The 20,029-nt window shown below is 37.6% G+C and overlaps 1 protein-coding gene across 1 annotated transcript in view; it reads right to left on the bottom strand.

The window, feature by feature from the left end:
• Window positions 1-20,029, bottom strand: part of LOC136886418 (bicaudal D-related protein homolog) — a 396,778-nt gene that overhangs the window by 16,199 nt on the left and 360,550 nt on the right. The window contains exons 6-8 of the mRNA XM_067159190.2: window positions 13,911-14,054; window positions 11,789-12,016; window positions 9,745-10,002 (exon numbers count right to left, since the gene is read on the bottom strand). Coding sequence (XP_067015291.2) covers window positions 9,745-10,002; window positions 11,789-12,016; window positions 13,911-14,054 — 630 coding nt within the window. The remainder of the gene's footprint in view (window positions 1-9,744; window positions 10,003-11,788; window positions 12,017-13,910; window positions 14,055-20,029) is intronic.

Below are 20,029 nucleotides of genomic sequence, written 5' to 3'. Positions count from 1 at the left end.
AAGTCTGTTAGAAAGTGTTTCTCTTCATTATGTGACTGCATGGCAGTGGCGGCTCGTTTGGGAGGCGCTAAGGCGCGCGCCCCCCACGGGGTTCCATTAAATTCGGGAATTTTAATCTTAAATGTTAACAAGGGAAATATTTTACTATAAGATTATTATCAAGGGCGCGAGTTGTACTGTGCTGCGGCGCGATGCGCTGCTGGCCCTACGCAGGAGGGCGCTCTCTCACAGCGGACCAAATACTCCCGAGTCTCGCTTGACTGGCCTTGAGGGAGCCAATCGGAGGCGCAGTAGAGATGTGCTGTTCTACGGAGATTCCGGCGCGTTTCTGCCGCGACCCATCGTTGCATCCAACCTACCCGAAACATTGGTGATCTGATTTCTATTTAACAGGGGTCAGTTTATGCCATTTCTCTCCTAAAACTAGGAACTATTTTACCGAGGCACTTACCTGAGTTAAATGTGCCGGTATACATTTAAAATTGTCTTGTAATTTTTAGGATTATTAACTAACGAAACGAGTAACGACTGTAACTACTGGCTCCTCGCACTTGACTCATGTTGGCCATACTCACTGGAGAGCGCGATGTTTAACTTTGTGTTGATGAATGATCTCGAGAGGTGACTGTGACAAGGTGAAATTACGAGAAAGGTTGTGATTTATATGTAAGCGTAGTGTTATGTATGCACTTCGTACAGTATGATTACCGTCGAACATATTAAAGAACTAACGTTTTCTTCTCTCTCCATCAAGAAGAAAGTCGAACTGAAGGAGTGTTTTAGGCCGACACCAGACTTCTCGTTGAAAAAACCGGAGACAAAGAAAAATGAAAATAGGGCTTTCCAAAGACAAATTAGTTCTCCTGACGTATATAACAAGAACTCGCGGATATGTGAAAGTGATATCTCAGAAACCTTTTACTGCTTTCCTAACCTGCTATTCTCCCGTTCTAGGAAAGGAGATAAATGGATCACTACAGGGGTGATATCAATAGTACCATGGACTTTGAAATGCTTGGTGAAGTCAATGTCGTGTCTTGTGTAAGTGATCACTACAACGAAACTATTCGTAAACATAACTCTATAGTGGACAAGAACAGGCAAATATTATTATTATTATTATTATTATTATTATTATTATTATTATTATTATTATTATTATTATTATTATTATGAATAAATGAATAATAATAATAATATAATAATAATATATCTGTATGTATGTTCAGTCTTCAGCCCTAAGGCTGGTTGGATCCTCAACAGCTCTGCCATCAGCTGTCATAGATGTCCTAGGCATCACTGAAGAGGCATACTAGGGAAATGAGTAGTGAGGTAGTTTCCCGTTCCTTTCCTCACTGAGCCAGAAGTTGCTGTTACATATCAGTCTGCCAAGCCCACTGAAATGCACACACCAACCGACCCTATGAGCAACATTTCCACACCATTCTTAGCATGGACTGACTGCAGAAGGAATGGAATTACTAGCATCGCTCATAGCTCGGTCACTTTCATATTGTCAAAGCCAAGGATAAGACAGAGACAGATCAATGAAAGTAACAAAATTGCTCTAGCCCACATCAGAAGACATAGTGCACTGTAAACACTAGGTCCTGCCAGTAAAGGCATATAATAATAATAATAATAATAATAGTAATAATAATAATAATAATAATAATGGAGTCACCAAAGATATCTACAATAAAAGATGCATATCCAAAAATGCAAAAATAAGGCATTACAACACAGTAGTGAAGCCAGAATGTCTATATGCAAGCGAATGTCTGGCATTAAACTATAATTTAGATAAGCTAGAAATACTAGAAAGGCGAATCATGAGGAAAATATTAGGCCCACAAAACACAGCGGAAGGTTGGAAATTACGAAGTAATGCTGAAATATATCAAAAAATAGAAAATATATCAGATGTAATGAGGAAAAGGAGACTTATGTTTTTAGGACATTTATATCGAATACAAGATAGTAGATTATCCAGTAAGATTTTCAGATATTTGTGGGGTAAGAAATCAACGACAAGCTGGGTCAATGAAGTAAGAAAGGATTTAGAAAAAACAATATAACACAAGAAAAAAATAATAGAGAAGGCTTTCGGGAAAAAGTATTGAAAATAGAAGGATTCCAAGGTAGGAAAGTAAAAAAGACTGGTTCAAAGTGGTCTGAAGACAGAAAGAAGAAACATAGTGAACAGATGAAAGCGTACTGGAAGAAAAGGAAAGAACAAAGAAGAAGGAATTGAAATTGGCACGTGGTCCTCTGTTGGCCCATTCGAAAGAATAATAATAATAATAATAATAATAATAATAATCAACATCATCATAATCAAAACAATTGCATATGCATTGCACCGTATAGTGTTCGAAGTGTGTACCTTGATAACATGTTTTGAAGAACTTGAGATATTTTGTGGAATTATGAAACTAAGGTGCGCCCCCCACTGCTGATATCCACGAGCCGCCACTGCTGCATGGTACACAAATTTCCCTTCAAAGATGAAGTTTTAATTAATGCAGAAGTTGTAAATATTTCTGCTATAAGTAAGGCATCATTTTCTAGCCTTAGATTTTTCATTAACAAGTTTCCGAACATTCTGACAAGTGATAGGGAACATTTAGATAAAGAAATTGATATTCTGCACACCCAGTTCTGTAACTTTTAGCTCGAAGAAACAGACCTGGCAAAAGGAAGAATTGATGTTCAGTGAGCATTGGTAGGTCAGATGAAATCAGCTGATGATGTACTTAAATATGACAGACTCTCTAAGGTGATGCTTGCTATTTTATCAATTCCACATAGCAATGCAGAATGTGAAAGGATTTTTAGCAGAGTCACAAAGAAAAAAACACAGTTCAGATCTTTGCTGCCTGAACAAACTTTGGAGAAACTTTTAACCTTGATATCAGTTCAGCAAGGCAAGTGCTGTGAGCAAAAATTTAGTTCCGAGTTTCTGAAGAGGGCTAAGTCAGCTACGGGTGTGGTGAACAACTATTAGTCGTAATGTGATCACCATGTTGAAGGATGAAGTCACATGTTCCTACAGTTCAGGTATGTCCAGTATTTAGTATTCGCATATAAATGATGGAAAAAATGTACCGTATTTACGCGAATAATCCCCGCACCCTAACTTTAGGAAGGCTGATTTTGAAAAAGAATAGCCAACATCGACGCAAATAAAACCCGCACCCCAATTTCGTGCCTCAAATTTTTTAAAAAATATGCGGATATTATTCACGTAAATACGGTATATATGTAGGCCAAATAGAATTGTTAATGTACTGAATTATAATGAATTAGTATATGTTCTGCCATCAATGTGTCGTAATGCATCACGATTCGCAGCCAAATTTCTCCTGATTTTTTACATTTGAAAATTGGCATGTCTGTACTGTACATCAGGACATAAAACAATGTGGAAAGGATGAAGAGGTCTCTTGATGAATTTCATTTTGATTCTGTATTGACAATTTTACTATATAATGAACAAGTACTTGTTTAGTATGAAGAGGTCTGGAAAAGTCAGTTTCCCATTCTTAGCTGGGGATTACATATCAAATGTTATACATCCTGTTTAGGTTGACTTTACACGCCATATTTTACAGTTATATTCAAACAAAATTCCATCAGAGCGCACTCTAAAACTGCATGGTTCTGCCACTGCCATCTAAATTTGCACTGTTTGTAACTCTCACGAGAGTGGAATAGTTTAAACGTGCTGTTTAATTTTTTAACACGATGTTAACAAACTCATTAGTATTCATTAACAACTGTTGATGAAACTGGGCCCAAGTGGAATTTTTCCAAGCAAAATAATCGTGCATGAATGGGTTAAAACAATCATCTCTTAACCACCGAGTCCACAGTTTTTTCCACTTTCTTGTACCAGTGTTCTATTTTAAATGCCTGACTTCTTTTTCTTGAACAGCTGCTTCATTGGCTCATTCTAGGTACAAATATTGGCAGTGATAGCAGCTTCTGAAATATCCTTTTTTCTTTTTCTAAAGTTACTCCTCCTCCTGACTCAAAACCTTCACTGTGTGAATTTCCATACCACGGGCTGAACTTGTGTCTGTCCGGAGACAGTGATGTGTACATGTAACTACTAGAGGGCACATTCTCAATATTATTACATTTCTTCTTCTTCTTCTTCTTCTTCTTGGGTGGGCTGTGAATCAAGGACCTCCACAGTTGTTTTTCTCTCCGCCGTTCCCTTCCTTTCTCCAATATTTCTTCTACTTTTACTCCTCTCTTCTCTATACTCTCCTTCACCATATCAATCCAACTCTTTTTGGACCTTCCCTGTTGTCTTCTTAATAATTTCTCAGTAAATACTCACTTCGGAACTCCATCATCTGCGATTCTCATTGTGTGTGCGTACCATTTCACTTTACTGGTCTCAATCTTGTCTTACAGTTTTGGAAATCTGTATCTCTCTCTGATTTCTACATTTATGATCTTATGTCTTCTCAATTTTTCCTCTAATGAACTTTTTCTTGGTTGCTTGAATTCTGCTTTCTTCATGTTTTGTTTGTATCTACTGTATGTGCTGACTGTGTGCGTCAAAACTGGTAATGCGTGGAGTACAGAGTTTTCTTGCATTTCTCTGGGACTTCCTGGTTTCACACTATACCTCTCACATTGATAAAACCCGTTGGCTTGCTGGATTCTCTTTCAAATTTCTTAATTTATTTTTCCATCTTCTGCAAGCATACTCCCCAAATATTTGAAGCTTTTCACAACTTCTAATGGTCTTCCAATTACTTCAATATTTCTTCTTCCTTCTCCGTCACCTCTCGCCATCACTAATGTCTTACTCTTCTCCACACTTACATTCATTCCATATTCCTGTATCTCTTGATTTTATTTTTGTTTTATTTTTAAAATATTTCTGGCTTATAGATATTACATTAGGCCTGCTGCCTCCTGTAACAATCATCCCATCTACCTTAGTTTAGCATGCTAATGGGGCTCCTTAATTGAATCGATTTTAATAACAAGTTCAGCAAATAATGTTTTTAAAACCGGCGTAGTTTAATAATGAAATAATAAATACAGTCTCCTGTCTAAGTGCTTATGAACCACCTCAAGTAGACCTTAAATGGTCTATTTATGATTTAACTAAAAGACTCATGAAAAACTGTTTCAAACAAAATATTTAATTCAGAGAATTTTCCACATTTTCCCCAAATACAGATTTTTGTGTGTGTGTGGGAAGGGGGACAGGAAAGGGGAAAAAAACTTACCAAAATTTCAGATCTTCTGATTTCAATCTTTTTTGTTTTATATTCAATACTTGCTGTAGTACCTGGGATTGCCCAGATAGTTTTCAATGTTTACCTTAAGATTTTTCAGTTAGTTATGCGAGAAGTGAATTTTTCTAGAATTATTTTTTGAGATGTTTGTTTTATGGTCTGTTATGTCATTTTTAGAGTTATTTAGATTATTTGATTTTCGAGTAATACTTTGTCCTTGTGGAAGCTCAAATTGACTAGGAAGTATTTGATCCTTTCAAAAATTAATTAATAAGTGATAACTGTATGTATTTACCCGTTGCGCTATAGATATGATGTACACTGTTTCAACTGTCATTGAGACTGTCACCAATCAGCCTTGCGACCCCAGAAGCAGTGGATTCAACAGTAATCTTGGTTATTTTAGACTAATTACTTTTAAGCTCTTCTTAGACCCCCATCTCGATGGAAGCTGAACATGGACTTAATGGTCCAGAGCATCACAATTCATCTCAGTGACATTTAAATAGTGGATTCAACATTAATATTGGTTATTTTCCATTATTTTTCATGTCATCCCCTCCCATTCCCCACCAGGATGTTTCATCTCCATAGTATTTTTTTCCAGATGGTAAGTCATATGTGTACTAAGTTTCGCTGAGAGCTATTCTGGAACATACCCGCATACATCCATAATCTTGGTTATTTTTACATTCATTTTCATCCCTTCTCAACCTCTCCATATTGTTTGTGGCTGAAGTATGACTTAATCGTCCATAGTGTCATAGTTCATCTCAGTGACCCCAAAAACTATGGATTCGACACTATTTTCACTTATTTTTATATCTCATCCCACTCGCCCACACCCTTAAGGGTTAATCTCCTGATAGTAAGTCATTATTGCACCAAGTTTGATTCAGATCGCTCCAGTAGTCCTTAAAACTAGGAATTTGGTCTTTTTAGTTATATTTATATTTCACCCACTCCTGTAGCGTTCTATGGGTGTCTCGCCCCCAAAGCATTTTTCACACATTGTAAGTAATATTTGTACCAAATTCAGTTGACAGCTATGCTGGAAAATACACACATACAACCATAATCTTGGTCAATTTGCTTATTTTATTTTTCCACCCTTTCTCACCCCCTATGGACTTGGAGTGTTACTATTCAGCTCAGCAACCCCCAAAACGATAGATTCGGCACTATTTATGATTAATTTTATATATCACTGCTCCCTTGCCTCCCACCCCAAAGGGGGGTGAACTTGGAGTTTTAAAAAATCCAGAGTGTCACTATTCATTTCAGCGATCCCAAAAACTATGGATTTGGCACTATATTCAATTATTTTTATATATCAACCCCCTTGCCCCCCACTTCGAAGGGTGCTTGGGGTGTCTTACCCCCACGTGGTTTGTCTTCTGATACTAAGTCATAAGTGTACCGAGTTTGGTTGAAATCACTCCAGTGTTTTTTAAGAGGAGGTGTAAAAACTGAAACAGTACATACGTACTGTACCATTACGTTACATTAGCGGCCGTAAATGTCATGGAAACAGTGGACAAATATGGCGTACAATAGCTTCAGGCAATGTGCAAATGCACAGAGTAGAGATATAGTAAATCGATATCGACCGGTCGCAAAGAAAAGAGTCTCAAGATTAAATAATGTTGGACTATAAAAAAATTTGAATGGAACCGATTCTTGACTACCTTGAGAAAAAGTTACGACTTGAAGAGGATTCAGCACAACCTAAGGAAGGAGAAGAAAAGATTAGCACAACGTTAATACTAAAGTATTAATATACAGATATCATTGAAGACTTTATCTGCGAAATATCGGCAGGAAGAGCGAAGATTTGAGGGAGAATATTTATTATTGCAACAGCCAAATTCAGAAGCAAAGAGAGACTACAGCTGAGTCGAACATTGCCGAAATCAATATTATAGCGGCAAATTTATGCTAAGGAAGGCATAATTTATTGTTTCCAAGTGGGGAACAATATCTGTTTAAGCTAAAGAATTAACAAAAAGTAGGCTGAATTAAAGAAATTACCAAATTAAGAAAGACATTTACGACCAATACGAGAATCACAAAACAATTAATACGTATTGAGTAACCTACTATTCACCAGTGAAATATGCATTCTACCATGTATTTATTGTTTTATCATTTTATGAGAACTGGTGACAAGATGGAGTCAGCTTAAACAGATGGAATGGATCGCTCAAGATGAAATAGCTCAAGCCAAGATTCCCAGCCGGAGCCGCAGATGACGTAATCTTTGGACTGCAAGGGCTGCCTATTCCAAGATGTCCTAGACCAGGAGAAATCCAGCAGCAAAATCCCGTTACGAGGTAAGTATTATGAGTTGCATCGTATTGAATTTGAAATTAGTTGATGAAAAATATTTCATATGAGTGCAGGAGTGCTAGAAGTAAGAGATTTAGTGCCAATGAACGGATACTAGAGTATAAATGCCAATTATTAACCGATGATATGTGCCAATTTCTGCAGTATAACTAAGGTGCTTATGAGATAATTTTAGGTTAATGGAAACAAGATCAGATTGAGCATTTGTGCATGATTAGTGCCAATCCATACGAGCAGACCGTGAAATGTTAAACCAGTTGTGGTTGTAGAAAATGCATGCGAGATACGAGACGTAACCTAATATTTGAGGTCAATATGAGTTGCAGTCATGGCCAGTATGATAATTGTATTGTAAGGAAATGTTGAAATATTTCGGAGTTGCAGTGAGTGAAAGAATATTCAGGCTATTAAGTATTTCTACCGTAACACAGAGGTTATTTAAATGGAGTTAAATGAATATGTTTCTTAATTATGGAGGTATATATAAAGGAAATGGAATATTAATGTGGCAAGATGTAGTTAATATGAGGAGATATGTATTCTGTTCGTTGCATGAGTAAGGGATAACTGATTGAATTGCGAATTCCTGTGTTACATATAATATTTATATTAGGATTAGCACTGCAAATGAAGGATTCAGGCCATGTTAAGTTGAGTGTTTGACTTGAGCCAAACATAATATGTTTCGTAGTGACTTTTTAACTGAAGGTATTGATAGGTTACTTGTTTGTTATACGTTACGTAATACAAATATACAAGAATAAAATGGAGTCTCGCATATATATATTTGAAGTTCAGCGCGTTAATGCTAATATGAAGAACGGTTTTCTTTGACAAAATCTTGGCACAGCGAAGAGATATTTGAGAATAAGTAAATACATTGGCATATGATTAGGAATTCATGGCACGATTTTCGCAGGTTAGACTGACTTGCTATTATATCTATGGCACTCTGTTGTAAGGATATTTGGTTTATTATGTACATATGTTGGTGTACAGTTTTAATTTACTCAAGTTTTGGCTATGATAGGAATGTTAATAACTGCATGGGTGTTTTTGAACCCAGATTTAAACAACGTAATGTTTATCTCGTAATGTGATGAGTCAGAAGTGAGAATCCAAACAAGTATCCAAATAAATTCAGACATATAGACCGAAAAGAAAGATGAAACCTAAATGATGCCCCAAAGACAATCCCAAACAGTATTAACAGGAAGATATTCCACTCCTCCCTGATGAATAAAGTTTTAGTCCCTACTTTTCCCCCATGAATCAACTTAAATACTGAAAATATGAAATATTATTGAAGGTTAACGTAAATGTAAACAAATATAATGGTAATTTAAAGATTTTCAACTATGTTTATCTCAGAATTCAAGAATTTGAGAATGATCTTTGTAACTTCGTATGATATTCTTTTCTCTATTGCTGATAGATGCACTGATATTCCGATTTATAATATATTAGCATGCTAATAAACTAAATATAGTAGTAATATTGCGTTTCTATTTCTAAAGTAACTTGTAGTATGTAATAATAAGATAATATATGGATCAATTGAATTTGTTTATGCCGAATACTACGCGTAGGCCAGGCAATTTCCTTAATATGTGGAGACTGAATGACTGGTTAAGCATATAGCTACTCTTCAACGGAATCTACGACTTATTTAGAGTATATGGGAATACAATGAAAGTAATTTACCCTGAGAAACAAATATGCACCATATTGTTATTGCTCATGTTCATACATGATATCCCAATTTTCATGTAAGTTAACTGTAAATGATATAATACAGAGTCTAGGTATGATTCATTACCCGATGTTGTGAATTTCGTAGCCGGAGCGATGTTTAAACAGGTGTATATTTAATTAATGCTCCAACGCGGCGCAATAGAGAAAGTTACCGCGGGAACAGTAATAAACCCTCCGGTGCAGTACCCACACACATACATACAATGACATTTATGACATATTACAACACAGTTGGGGACAACATGTCTTGCTTTCTGACCAGTGTGTTCAATCAGACATTCCATGCCAGTACTTCGTATCATTGTCAATGTTTTACGCTCAAGTAATATGCAGGAGGAGGGGAATGGGCAAGTGCACAGCTAATGACATCACTTACCTGCCACTGTTCCAACTGTTGGCTGAGCTCCACCTTCTGCTGGATTGCCTCCAGTAGCTGGCTGTTAGCCTGCATCACGTCAATTCTAGTGCGTGCTAGCTCTACCTCCACGTGGTTCTTGCGTGCCACAGCGCCATCGCGAGCGTTCCATGCCTTGCGTATTAGCTCGTCCCTAGCCAAGTGAGTGTCTTCCAGGTCTCCACGAGCTCGATCGCGTTCTTCTACCACACCTTTCAGCTCTGCCTCACGTATGCTTAGCTGAAAACACACAGACCCTGTTAAAAACAATCAAAGTGGAATAAAAGTACTGTGGCTGTATATCGCTGGGATATGGTCTTGTGTTTTTAACATGCTGCTAAGTAAAAGTCAGACTTCTGTGCAAATATGAACTACTTCTTCACAAAGATGCCAACTACTATGGACTTTCTGCAATTTCTACAGTTTTCCCGCTTACACTATGGCGTGCCGTTCTGAACATGGAGACCAGTAAAAGGATTCCACAGGGAAGTGCATTCTACCAGAATGTAAGAAACCTGGTGTAAAGGAAGTACCAATGAAGTGTAAAGAGAGATGTATAAGATATATTACTGCCCATTCCTGAAATATGCAGCAAAGACCGGACACTGACAAAAAGACAGGAGAATAAAATCTAAGCCAGTGAAATGAAATTTTTAAGAATTATGATAGGAAAGACAAGAAAAGACAGAGTAAGAAATGAGGATATCAGGAAGGAAATTGGATTGGAAAAGCTTTTCGATAGAATGGAGGATAGACTTCGATGGTTTGGGCACGTTAAGAGAATGGTAAAGGAAAGGATGCCAAAGCAGATGATGGTGATGCAGATAGAAAGAGGGGGAGCAAGAGGGAGACCCAGATTAAGGTAGCGATAGCTGCAGTCGCTTAAGTGCGGCCAGTATCCAGTAATCGGTAGATAGTGGGTTCGAGCCCCACTGTCAGCAGCCCTGAAGGTGGTTTTCCGTGGTTTCCCATTTTCACACCAGGCAAATGCTGGGGCTGTACCTTAATTAAGGCCACGGCCGCTTCCTTCCCATTCCTAGGCCTTTCCTATCCCATTGTCACCATAAGACCTATCTGTGTCAGTGCGACGTAAAGCAAATAGCTTAGATTAAGGAAGTTGAAAATCAGTTAAAGAGGAACAATGGTAGTTGGTTAGAGGAAGATAGAAAGGTGCTATTTGTTGGTTACAAATTCAAAACAATATAAATTCACCATTACTTGTGCAAACCTGGAGAAAAGTTCTTGTATGTTGGGTTTTGCTATTAGAAAATAGTTCATGAAAAAATAAGGAGATACTGACATTTGTATTTGTAAGAGTTTGGAATGAAGATCAACAATGGCAAGACTTAAGGTGATGAGAGTAGGAAAGGAGGAAAGTGCTATTAATATAACACTAGAGGGAAAGATATTTGAACAAGTAAAGTCATTCAGATATTTGGGGAGTTTGTTAATGTGGAATGGAAGCTGTACAGAATATCTACAGGAAAAGAAGCTTTTGGAAAGGGGAGAGGGTTTTTGACATTTTACGTAATCCCTATTAATTTAAGAAAGAGGTTCATGAAGTGTTTTGTGTGGAGTGAGGTCCTGAAACATGGACATTAAGAAAGAAAGATACAAAATATTTCAAAAGTTTTGAAATATGATTGTGGAGAAGAATGAAAACACTTAAGTGGACAGATAAAGTGCTAAGAAGAGTAGGAGAGAAGAGACACCTGATGAAAATGATAAGGAAGAGGAAAATATCCTGGTTGGGTCACATACTATGTAAAAATTGTCTTCAACGGGGGAGGGGGAATAGATGGAAGAAGAGGAAGAAGAAGGTTTGAAATGTTAACAGATGTCAAGCAAGGTAGAAGTTATGAACAACTGAAACAAGATGCTCAGGACAGAAAATCATGGAGAATATCCAGTTGATACCTCTCTCAAGACAGATTCACGGAAGAAGAAGACCATCTTTGACCACAAATGTAGAAATTATTTATTCTTTACTGGTTTCGTCTTACAGGATACTACTTTGAGTTCTCACCTTGCTAGTGAGGTCCCGTATTTGGTCGCTGGCTCGCTTCAGCTGCTCTTGTTTCTCGTCCAGGGCTCGTTGAGCCTTTTCGAGCGCCTCTCGTGCGCGATGAAGCTCTGCCTCCAGTTCTAGCTCCAGGTCGAGCCCACTGCTGCTAGAGCTGCAGGTCCGAGAGTGCGAACACACGGTACGCACTAGGGCAGTCAGCTCCTTGACCAGTTCAGAGAGATCCCCTACCTGCAGCAAGAGATACTCGTAGTAAAGTAAGTCACTTAAAAACACTTAACACCAGAACAAACAAATAAAGAGCTCTTTTCTTAAATCAGAGCGTAGAGGATCAAAGAAATGAGAAAAGTGGAATACTGTATTTCTAAATGTTTACTGGTCCAGTATTCCTGACATAATACTAAGTTTTGGTAATAAAAAGTAAAACATTTGATAAGATTGCTTAAGTATACTTAGAAGATGAAAAATAGGATAGAAACTTACACAAATTATTATTATTGAATGATTGCAAGCAATGGCCAGTATGGTGAAAGAACTTGTTTTAGAAACCTAATCAGATGCATAAAACTTGGGAAAAGATTCCACTCATAGCACAAAGTTCTTGGTGTGGTATTGGTTATGCATATTTTATTGTGGAAACCATGAACAGTAAAGCTTGTAACCATGTATCTTCGACTGTAAATTGTTTGTTCCCTATGTTTTTTTGCATAGCATCTGTTGCACAGAACTTGCTCCAAATTTCATTCCTCTTTTGTCGCCTTTCATTTAGAAGCTGCATATGACTTCAGTTTTTTCTTCAGTAATCTTCAGTCCTACTTTCTTGGCATTATGGACCATATTTATTACAGTGTGCCCCATTTATCATCTTCTGATTCCGCCAGCATTGGATTGAAATCAGCATATTTAATTTTTGTAACTAATGCCAAAATCTTTTTCTTTCTTTCTTTCTTTCTTTCTTTCTTTCTTTCTTTTCCTTGTATTAAGAAAAAAATCTATGAGTCAAAAATAATCCTGGAATCACCCAAATAGTAATACTAAATAAATTCTTTAATTTACTGTTAAAATTAATTAGATAATGAATATAGGATACTACATATACAGTAGACTGGATAATAACAGGCTCACAAAGAAAATTTTAAATTTAGCATTATCAATGAAAAATGATAATAATTGGCTAAAAGAAATCAGTGGAGGCCTAAATGAAATTGGCACCAGTAAAGAAATCTTTCAAAATAGAATTCAGAACCTTAATTCACAAACACAAATTTTTTGTAAAGCGCACCCGACTAAATACAGGATGGACTGAACAACATAGAAAGGAACACAGCGAGAGGATGAAGAGATATTGGGAAGAGAAGAAGAAAAACCAAAAATAGTGCTAGTAAGTTCAAACGCCTTCCTTAGCTGGGTATAACGAATCAATAATAATAAATCCCAATGTTCCTACATACATTTATTAATATATACATAGATTAATGCATCCTCCAATGCTAGAAATATCTTTAATATCTTCTTTTCTGCCTCTCATTTATAGGTCTTAACAAGGGTATGTAGGATTTGTATGTTGGGTATTCAGCCCAAAGGCTGGTTTGATTCTCTGCAGCTCCGCCAACAGCTGTCATAAATAGCCTAGGTGTCACTGAAGAGGCGTACTAGGGAAATGAGGAGTGAGGTAGTTTCCCGTTGCTTTCCTCACCGAGCCAGCCGTTGCTATTACATATCAACCTGCCAAGCCCACTGAAATGCATGCACCAACCGACCCTATGAGCAATATTTTCACACCATTCATAACAAGGACTGGCTGCATAAGGAAAGGTATTACTAGCATCACTCATACCTCAGTCATTTTCATATTGTCAAAGCCAAGGATGAGACTGAGACAGGTCAATGAAAGTAACAAATTTGATATAGCCCATACCAGAGGACATAGTGCACTGTAAACACTACATCTCGCCAGCAAAGGCATAATGTAGGATTTATAAGATGTAAATTTATAAATCTACCAGTCCATCTCTTCGTTCTCTCTAAATTGCCTATAACTATCTCTTGAATCCTCAGGTATGAATGTTTATGGAGAACAGAATTTTCTGTTACCTGTATAACTGTGTAATGTGTAAGAACTCACCTTGACTACATCGCAGTTGCTGCTGTCAGGAGTGGACTCTGGCCCTGAACTACTGAAGGAGTCGGATCGAGAACGCCTCAGCTGACCACAGATACCTCGTAGTTGTTGGCAGGCTGTTAGCACTTCTTGTCGCAGTAGTGTATCCTAGAAATATAAAACTCCTTACTCTACTGGAATAATTATAGCAACAATAATACAGCAGTCCTTTTTAACTTATATTCTGAAGGGATGTTTCTTGCCAGTCGACGAAGAAAAAGAGATCATGGGTGCAGATGACACCATAATATTTGTTGACAGTTTAGGAGACCTTTATTTCCTCTTCAACAGTTTCAACAAAGTAAGCAATGAGGTTTGGCATTACAATATTCAGAAAACAAAATTAGTGATAATTAAATAGCAAGCAGAAAATCAGCATTCTGGACAGCAACCAACTAAAAAAATGTGTCTCTCAAAAGATCGTCCTGCGAGTATATCCGGCAGAAAAAGAAAGTTGAAGAGTGGCAATCTGGCAACACTGTAACCATATGTAGGGTAACTACCTCTGTCAGCATGTATTAGCCGTGCTGTTCAGTTGGTGTACTGGTTATAGTTTTGGGTTAGCATGGAGGAGGTCGAGGGTTCGATCCTGGGTTGAGGCGCTATTTTTATTTGCTAATTTCCATCGGACATTACATACTGTAATACAGTAAGACACCGTTTCTTAGGTCACATGTATCCTATATTTACAAAATTTAGTAATGCTGAACACGTAACGCATCTAGTAGATGAAGTTGTGCGAATAAATTCATGCCCACGAAGTGGAAAGGGCCTCTTTCAAAGCCGACCAATGAAAACGAATGTTTGTCCGTTTCTAGGATCGTAGTATGTAAATACAAATGGTTTCTAGAGGACCTGCTGCATTCACTGTTGACGATTAAGATGCCAGATACCATACCACCTGGACTACATTTACGAAATAAAAAGCATACACCTCAACCCAGGATCGACTCCTCGACCTCCTGCAGGCTAACCCAAAACTCTATCCACCGCACCAACCGTACAGCACGATTAATGTGTGCTGCCAGAAGTAGTTACGCTTTACGGGAGCGAAAGCTGGGTGGACTCAGGATATCTTATTCATAAGTTGGAAATAACAGACATGAAAGTAGCAAGAATGATTGCTGGTACAAACAGGTGGGAACAATGGCAGGATGGTACTCGGAATGAGGAGATAAAGGCTAAGTTAGGAATGAACTCGATGGATGAAGCTGTGCGCATAAACGGGCTTCGTTGGTGGGGTCATGTGAGGCGAATGGAGGAGGATAGGTTACCTAGGAGAATAATGGACTCTGCTATGGAGGGTAGGAGAAGTAGAGGTAGACCAAGAAGACAATGGTTAGACTCGGTTTCTAAAGATTTAAAGATATCCTCGATTTGCAACTAGACATTTTTTTATTGCTGGCATATGAGGAGTCACGCTGTGACGCCCGACTGCGCAAATTTCGCTTCACCCTGTATAATACAGGTCCTTTCCAGCACACAGTTAATTGTCTGTACATGAACATGTTCATGTATCGCTCTATCCACATGCACTGGCTTCGTATTGGTTATGGGATTCATACATCAATGTACTGTACTATGCTAAAATGCTTTCTCATATTGTTTGGCACGGAATTGGAGTAACATAATGCATAATAAAATATTAAGTTAAATAATTAAATGTGTGCTGCCGTCCTTGGAGTCCCAGTTTTGATTCCCGGTACTGCCAGAAATTGGTATGTATGTGGTTAACATGGAACATGCAGCTCACCTCCATTGGGATGTGCCTGAAAAGAGCTGCACCAGCTCGGGATGAGGACACAAGTTTACTTACTATTAATTATTTAAATAATATTCTTTTTTGCAAAAAAATAACAATTCCCCTTCATTTTCAATGGACGAAGGTTGCAAAAAGTCACTTCCCATAATACAACCTCAATAGCCTAACATATCTAATAAAATGCATCGCACAGAAGAAACAAGTAAAAGTCGTGAGGCAGATTCAGTCTTTGTGTGCATATCACTGAAATGGTCGAATCAGTACATGCTTCATATCGTGGACTGTTTCCGACTATCAGTGACATGTGCCAAGACTTAGTTGGAAAGCCAGACTATAGTACATGGACGAATACTCAAATGCAATTTTGACCATGTTGGATAGGAATTTTCGTATTGTGCACGATCCAATGGTCCAGGGACTGTGTTTGAAAGAACCTGTTATTGCCATGATAGTTAATCATAGAAAATTGTGTTGTTATTATTATATATTACAATTAATTAATTAATTAATAGAGAAATGTACACTCAAGTTTGAGCATTAAATAAATTTCACATTTTAGTCTTTGCTATAGTCTGTAATTGTCCTGGTTCTTTTCGTGCATGTTATGATGTGATATCTTCTACACTTCTGTCCACACAAAATGCACTTACAATCTTCGTCTGGCTCATGGAACTTCTGGTTTACGCATACCTTGTGGTGAAACCCATGTATGGAGAGTCGTGTTATCACGTGGCGCTGTGTGTTGCACTCTCTAGTCCATCTATCGTCCGTCATCGCTGGTGAGGCGTAGAAGTCGAGGTCGATTTCACTTTTCTTCCTTTCCCTGATGTTTACTAGTGCCCTGCTTGCTTCCGTTGATTGTAGGTAGAACTGTGATCATATGTCTTCTATGAAATACGTCTCCCGCAGCATTTCGTATACCATCCGGGATGGCGCTGTCTTTCCGACTCGGGTAATCCTCTTCATGAACATTGCTTTTATACTTTCTATTCTCATCAGGTCTCCGATCTTTAGCTTTTCCCACACGATCTCAATTCCATATGTTATCACTGGCGCTACTGTCGTCTTGAAAAGTCTCATCGCCGTGCTGATTGAAAGGTTTGAAATGTTTTGGATGCTGTATGAGGCTCTGATTGCTGCTGCTGTTCTTTCTTGAATATGTATACCAAAGGACGCCGCCGTTGTCTGTAGTGTTATTCCCAAATATTTGTAATTTCGTACCTTTTGTAATGGCTTTTGGTGTAATGTTATGTTGTCTTTGGGTGTTGATTTCCCACCTTTTCTGAAGGTCATTTGTACTGTCTTTTCTTCATTTATCTCTAGGCTGTTTTCCTTCACCCAGGTCTCTAGTCTGCGGACTGCCCTTTGCACATCCTCCTTTTCTTTCGCTCCGATCAGCATGTCATCTGCGTATAGGATCAGCTCTGCTTTTGATCCTTCCTCTACTATGCGGTTCACATCTGCTGTATAAATGTTGAAAAGTGTGGGACTCATGGGATCCCCTTGCATAACTCCGTTCGTCTGTATTATGTCTTCAGAAATTTCTACGTTGTTGTTTATTTGGATTATGTTCCTCCGTAGACATGCTTCAACTATTCTCACTAGTGGGTCTCTCTCGCCGATTGTCAATTTCATTTTCTCGATTAGCTTTCGCCTGTCGATTGAGTCGAATGCCTTCTTGAAATCAACAAAGACTGCGTGATATTTCCCTCCTTTGTGTCTTAAGGCTTCTTCTACCTGATTTATTAGGTATTTCACTGCCTGGACCGTGCTCCTGCCTTTCATAAAACCGAATTGATTTTCTGGAATGTACCCACTGAAGGCTTCCAGTAATCTTTCATTTAGTATCTTTGTGAAAACTTTAAAGGATGCATTTTCTAGTGCTACTCCTCTAAATGAGTCTAGTGATGTTCTGCTCCCTTTTCCTATATTACAATGAAATTTTTAAAAATGAAATTCTGTCTATCTTCTGAAACTACAACAACTGGGCATTATTTATGAAATTATTTGCAAACTATTGCATAATAGCTTATAATGAGATGATTGTAGTTTCTTCTTAGCTTTTCACTATCATACCCCATTTCCTTCGTCCAGCTCCCACCGGTTTGGGATGTTTATGCCACTTTTCCTCTTTCAAGCTCAGTCACTCCTAACTATGGGATCGAATGAGATATTATTAGGTACAGAAACCCTCTGATATTCAGTCCAAATACAAGCCTATTCTGATTTTTCAGCAATCCTATCACAAAATAAAGCATGTACTGTACAGTATATTTAAAATTCAGTTGTCTACAAGAAGGATGGTATGAACTTTCTTTCCAACTCTAAAACAGCTCAAAAGCAAATTACGTTTGTACATGTTAATGCACACATTTCATAGCCTCGAAAATTAATCGGCAGTGACTGAATGTTGTTTGTTCAAGTGTGTACTCTGTCTCTACTCCTGCCACTCCTGTCCGCTAAGTGACTGTACTGCTACAATTGTGCAAAACTAACCCATAAACAAGGGATACAAGAGCTAGTAATCAGTAAAAAAAATTAAGACACACAGTTAAAAATAAAAGCAGGGAGCAAAAAATGCTGTCAAATTTCCCTTTGGGAAAATTAAACGACCATAAATGTCTTTCAATAACTGAAACTCAAATTGTTAATGATTTTACAGTCGAACCTCGAGATCTCGAACCTCCATTACTCGAATTTTCAGTATCTCGAAGTAACTTAAATTTTCCGGCCATTTGTTCTATTTTTCACATGTATTTATTTCTCTATTACTCAAAATTCGGTTGCATGAATTTCTCGATTTCTTGAAGCAAACATTTCCTCCCTTGGGGAAAAGAATACTCTGTTAGTCGAATTTTGTGCAACATTAATAGTGCAATACGGCATTTGTGGTTTGTGAGGAACAGTTAACAAGTAAAGAAAGGGTTACAGTGATTCTGGGAGCTAATATTACAGGAACCAAAAACTAAAATTTGTAGCGATCGGAAAATCGGCGAAGCCTCGGGTGTGAATCAATTATCGGTCACATATGAAAGCAACCCCCGAAGTCACGGATGACAAACTCCATTTACGAATCTCGGCTGTGTGTTATTGAAGAGAATTTTCAATGTGAAGGGAGGAAAGGTTAACAATAACAAACAGAAGAGACTAACGGATTTTTTTTCCAAAAGTGTTAACCGAGGTATGTTTCTGGTTTCGCTACTGTATGTATTGTATCCTGTCTTCTAAAAAGTTACTATAATGAGGGTTATAATTAAAGTGATGCCATAAAATAGAGTTTGTTTGTATATGTTTAAATACTGTTAAAAATAATTTATTCAGTATAAGCCCATAGATATATGTTTCGATTATGTGCTATATATGCTCAAAAATGGTTTTCTGTATATCTCAAAATTTCGATAACTCAAAATAAAATTTAGCTCCCGAGGTGATTCGAGACATCAAGGTTCTATTGTATTTGCATCTAACGAATCATTTTCAAGAGACGTCTGTGTGGAATTGGGAGTCGACAGGTGTAGGATTTAGTGCATTCAAATGGGAAGGAAATAAAATAATCAGTTCTCTAGAGTGTGATGAGATGAGGCCTCTTTGATGTCTCTCAGTCTCGGCCATCCATCAGTACTTCACATCACAGCCTGCATAGTTGTTAGGTAACATAGCGTCTCAAATTCTGTATCGCTAATTTTGCGACGCAGATTTTCAGATGACTCCCAGCCATAAGACATATTTATATCAAAATAATTTTAAAATTAAATTACATTAAAAAATGAATTGATTGTGACCTGAACTTGTACTTCTTACACAACGGAGCCAGCACCTTGCCCACTGTGCTACATGAATACTAATGTGAAGGATGGCTCGTAACTGGCGTTTGAAGATTGAAACATTAAACTCTTCAACATTAGTGACAATCTGAGAGAATTTCAAAATAGTACCAATTTCGTACCCAAGTAAATCAACCTTGCAAGAGCTCTACAAAATCAGTGTCATTTGCTCCACTCCCCTTATTAGACATGAACAGAGCTGCCAACTGTTTCAGAACATGTACAGTTTCCCTTGTTATCACAGAAATACTATTATTGTTCCTTGTGGAATGAATCATTACTTGAACTGTATTCCTATAATATGGAATATTGATACATCAGTATTAATAAGAAACTTAAATCATTAGGCTTTTGAAAGCTGTCTCGTTTCTGTCATGTTCTTTCTCCTGTGGCGAATGTTTATACCGTTAAGATGACCCACCTGATGCCCATTGATTAAGATAATATCAATTTCATATTTCCATTTAAAATGTTAAGTTCCCATTATTATGTGTATT

Source organism: Anabrus simplex, chromosome X (assembly GCF_040414725.1).
Source record: "Anabrus simplex isolate iqAnaSimp1 chromosome X, ASM4041472v1, whole genome shotgun sequence".
NCBI classification, from domain to species: Eukaryota; Metazoa; Arthropoda; class Insecta; order Orthoptera; family Tettigoniidae; genus Anabrus; species Anabrus simplex.
Note: the sequence above shows the minus strand (reverse complement) of the source record. Positions and strands in the feature narration are given on the sequence as shown.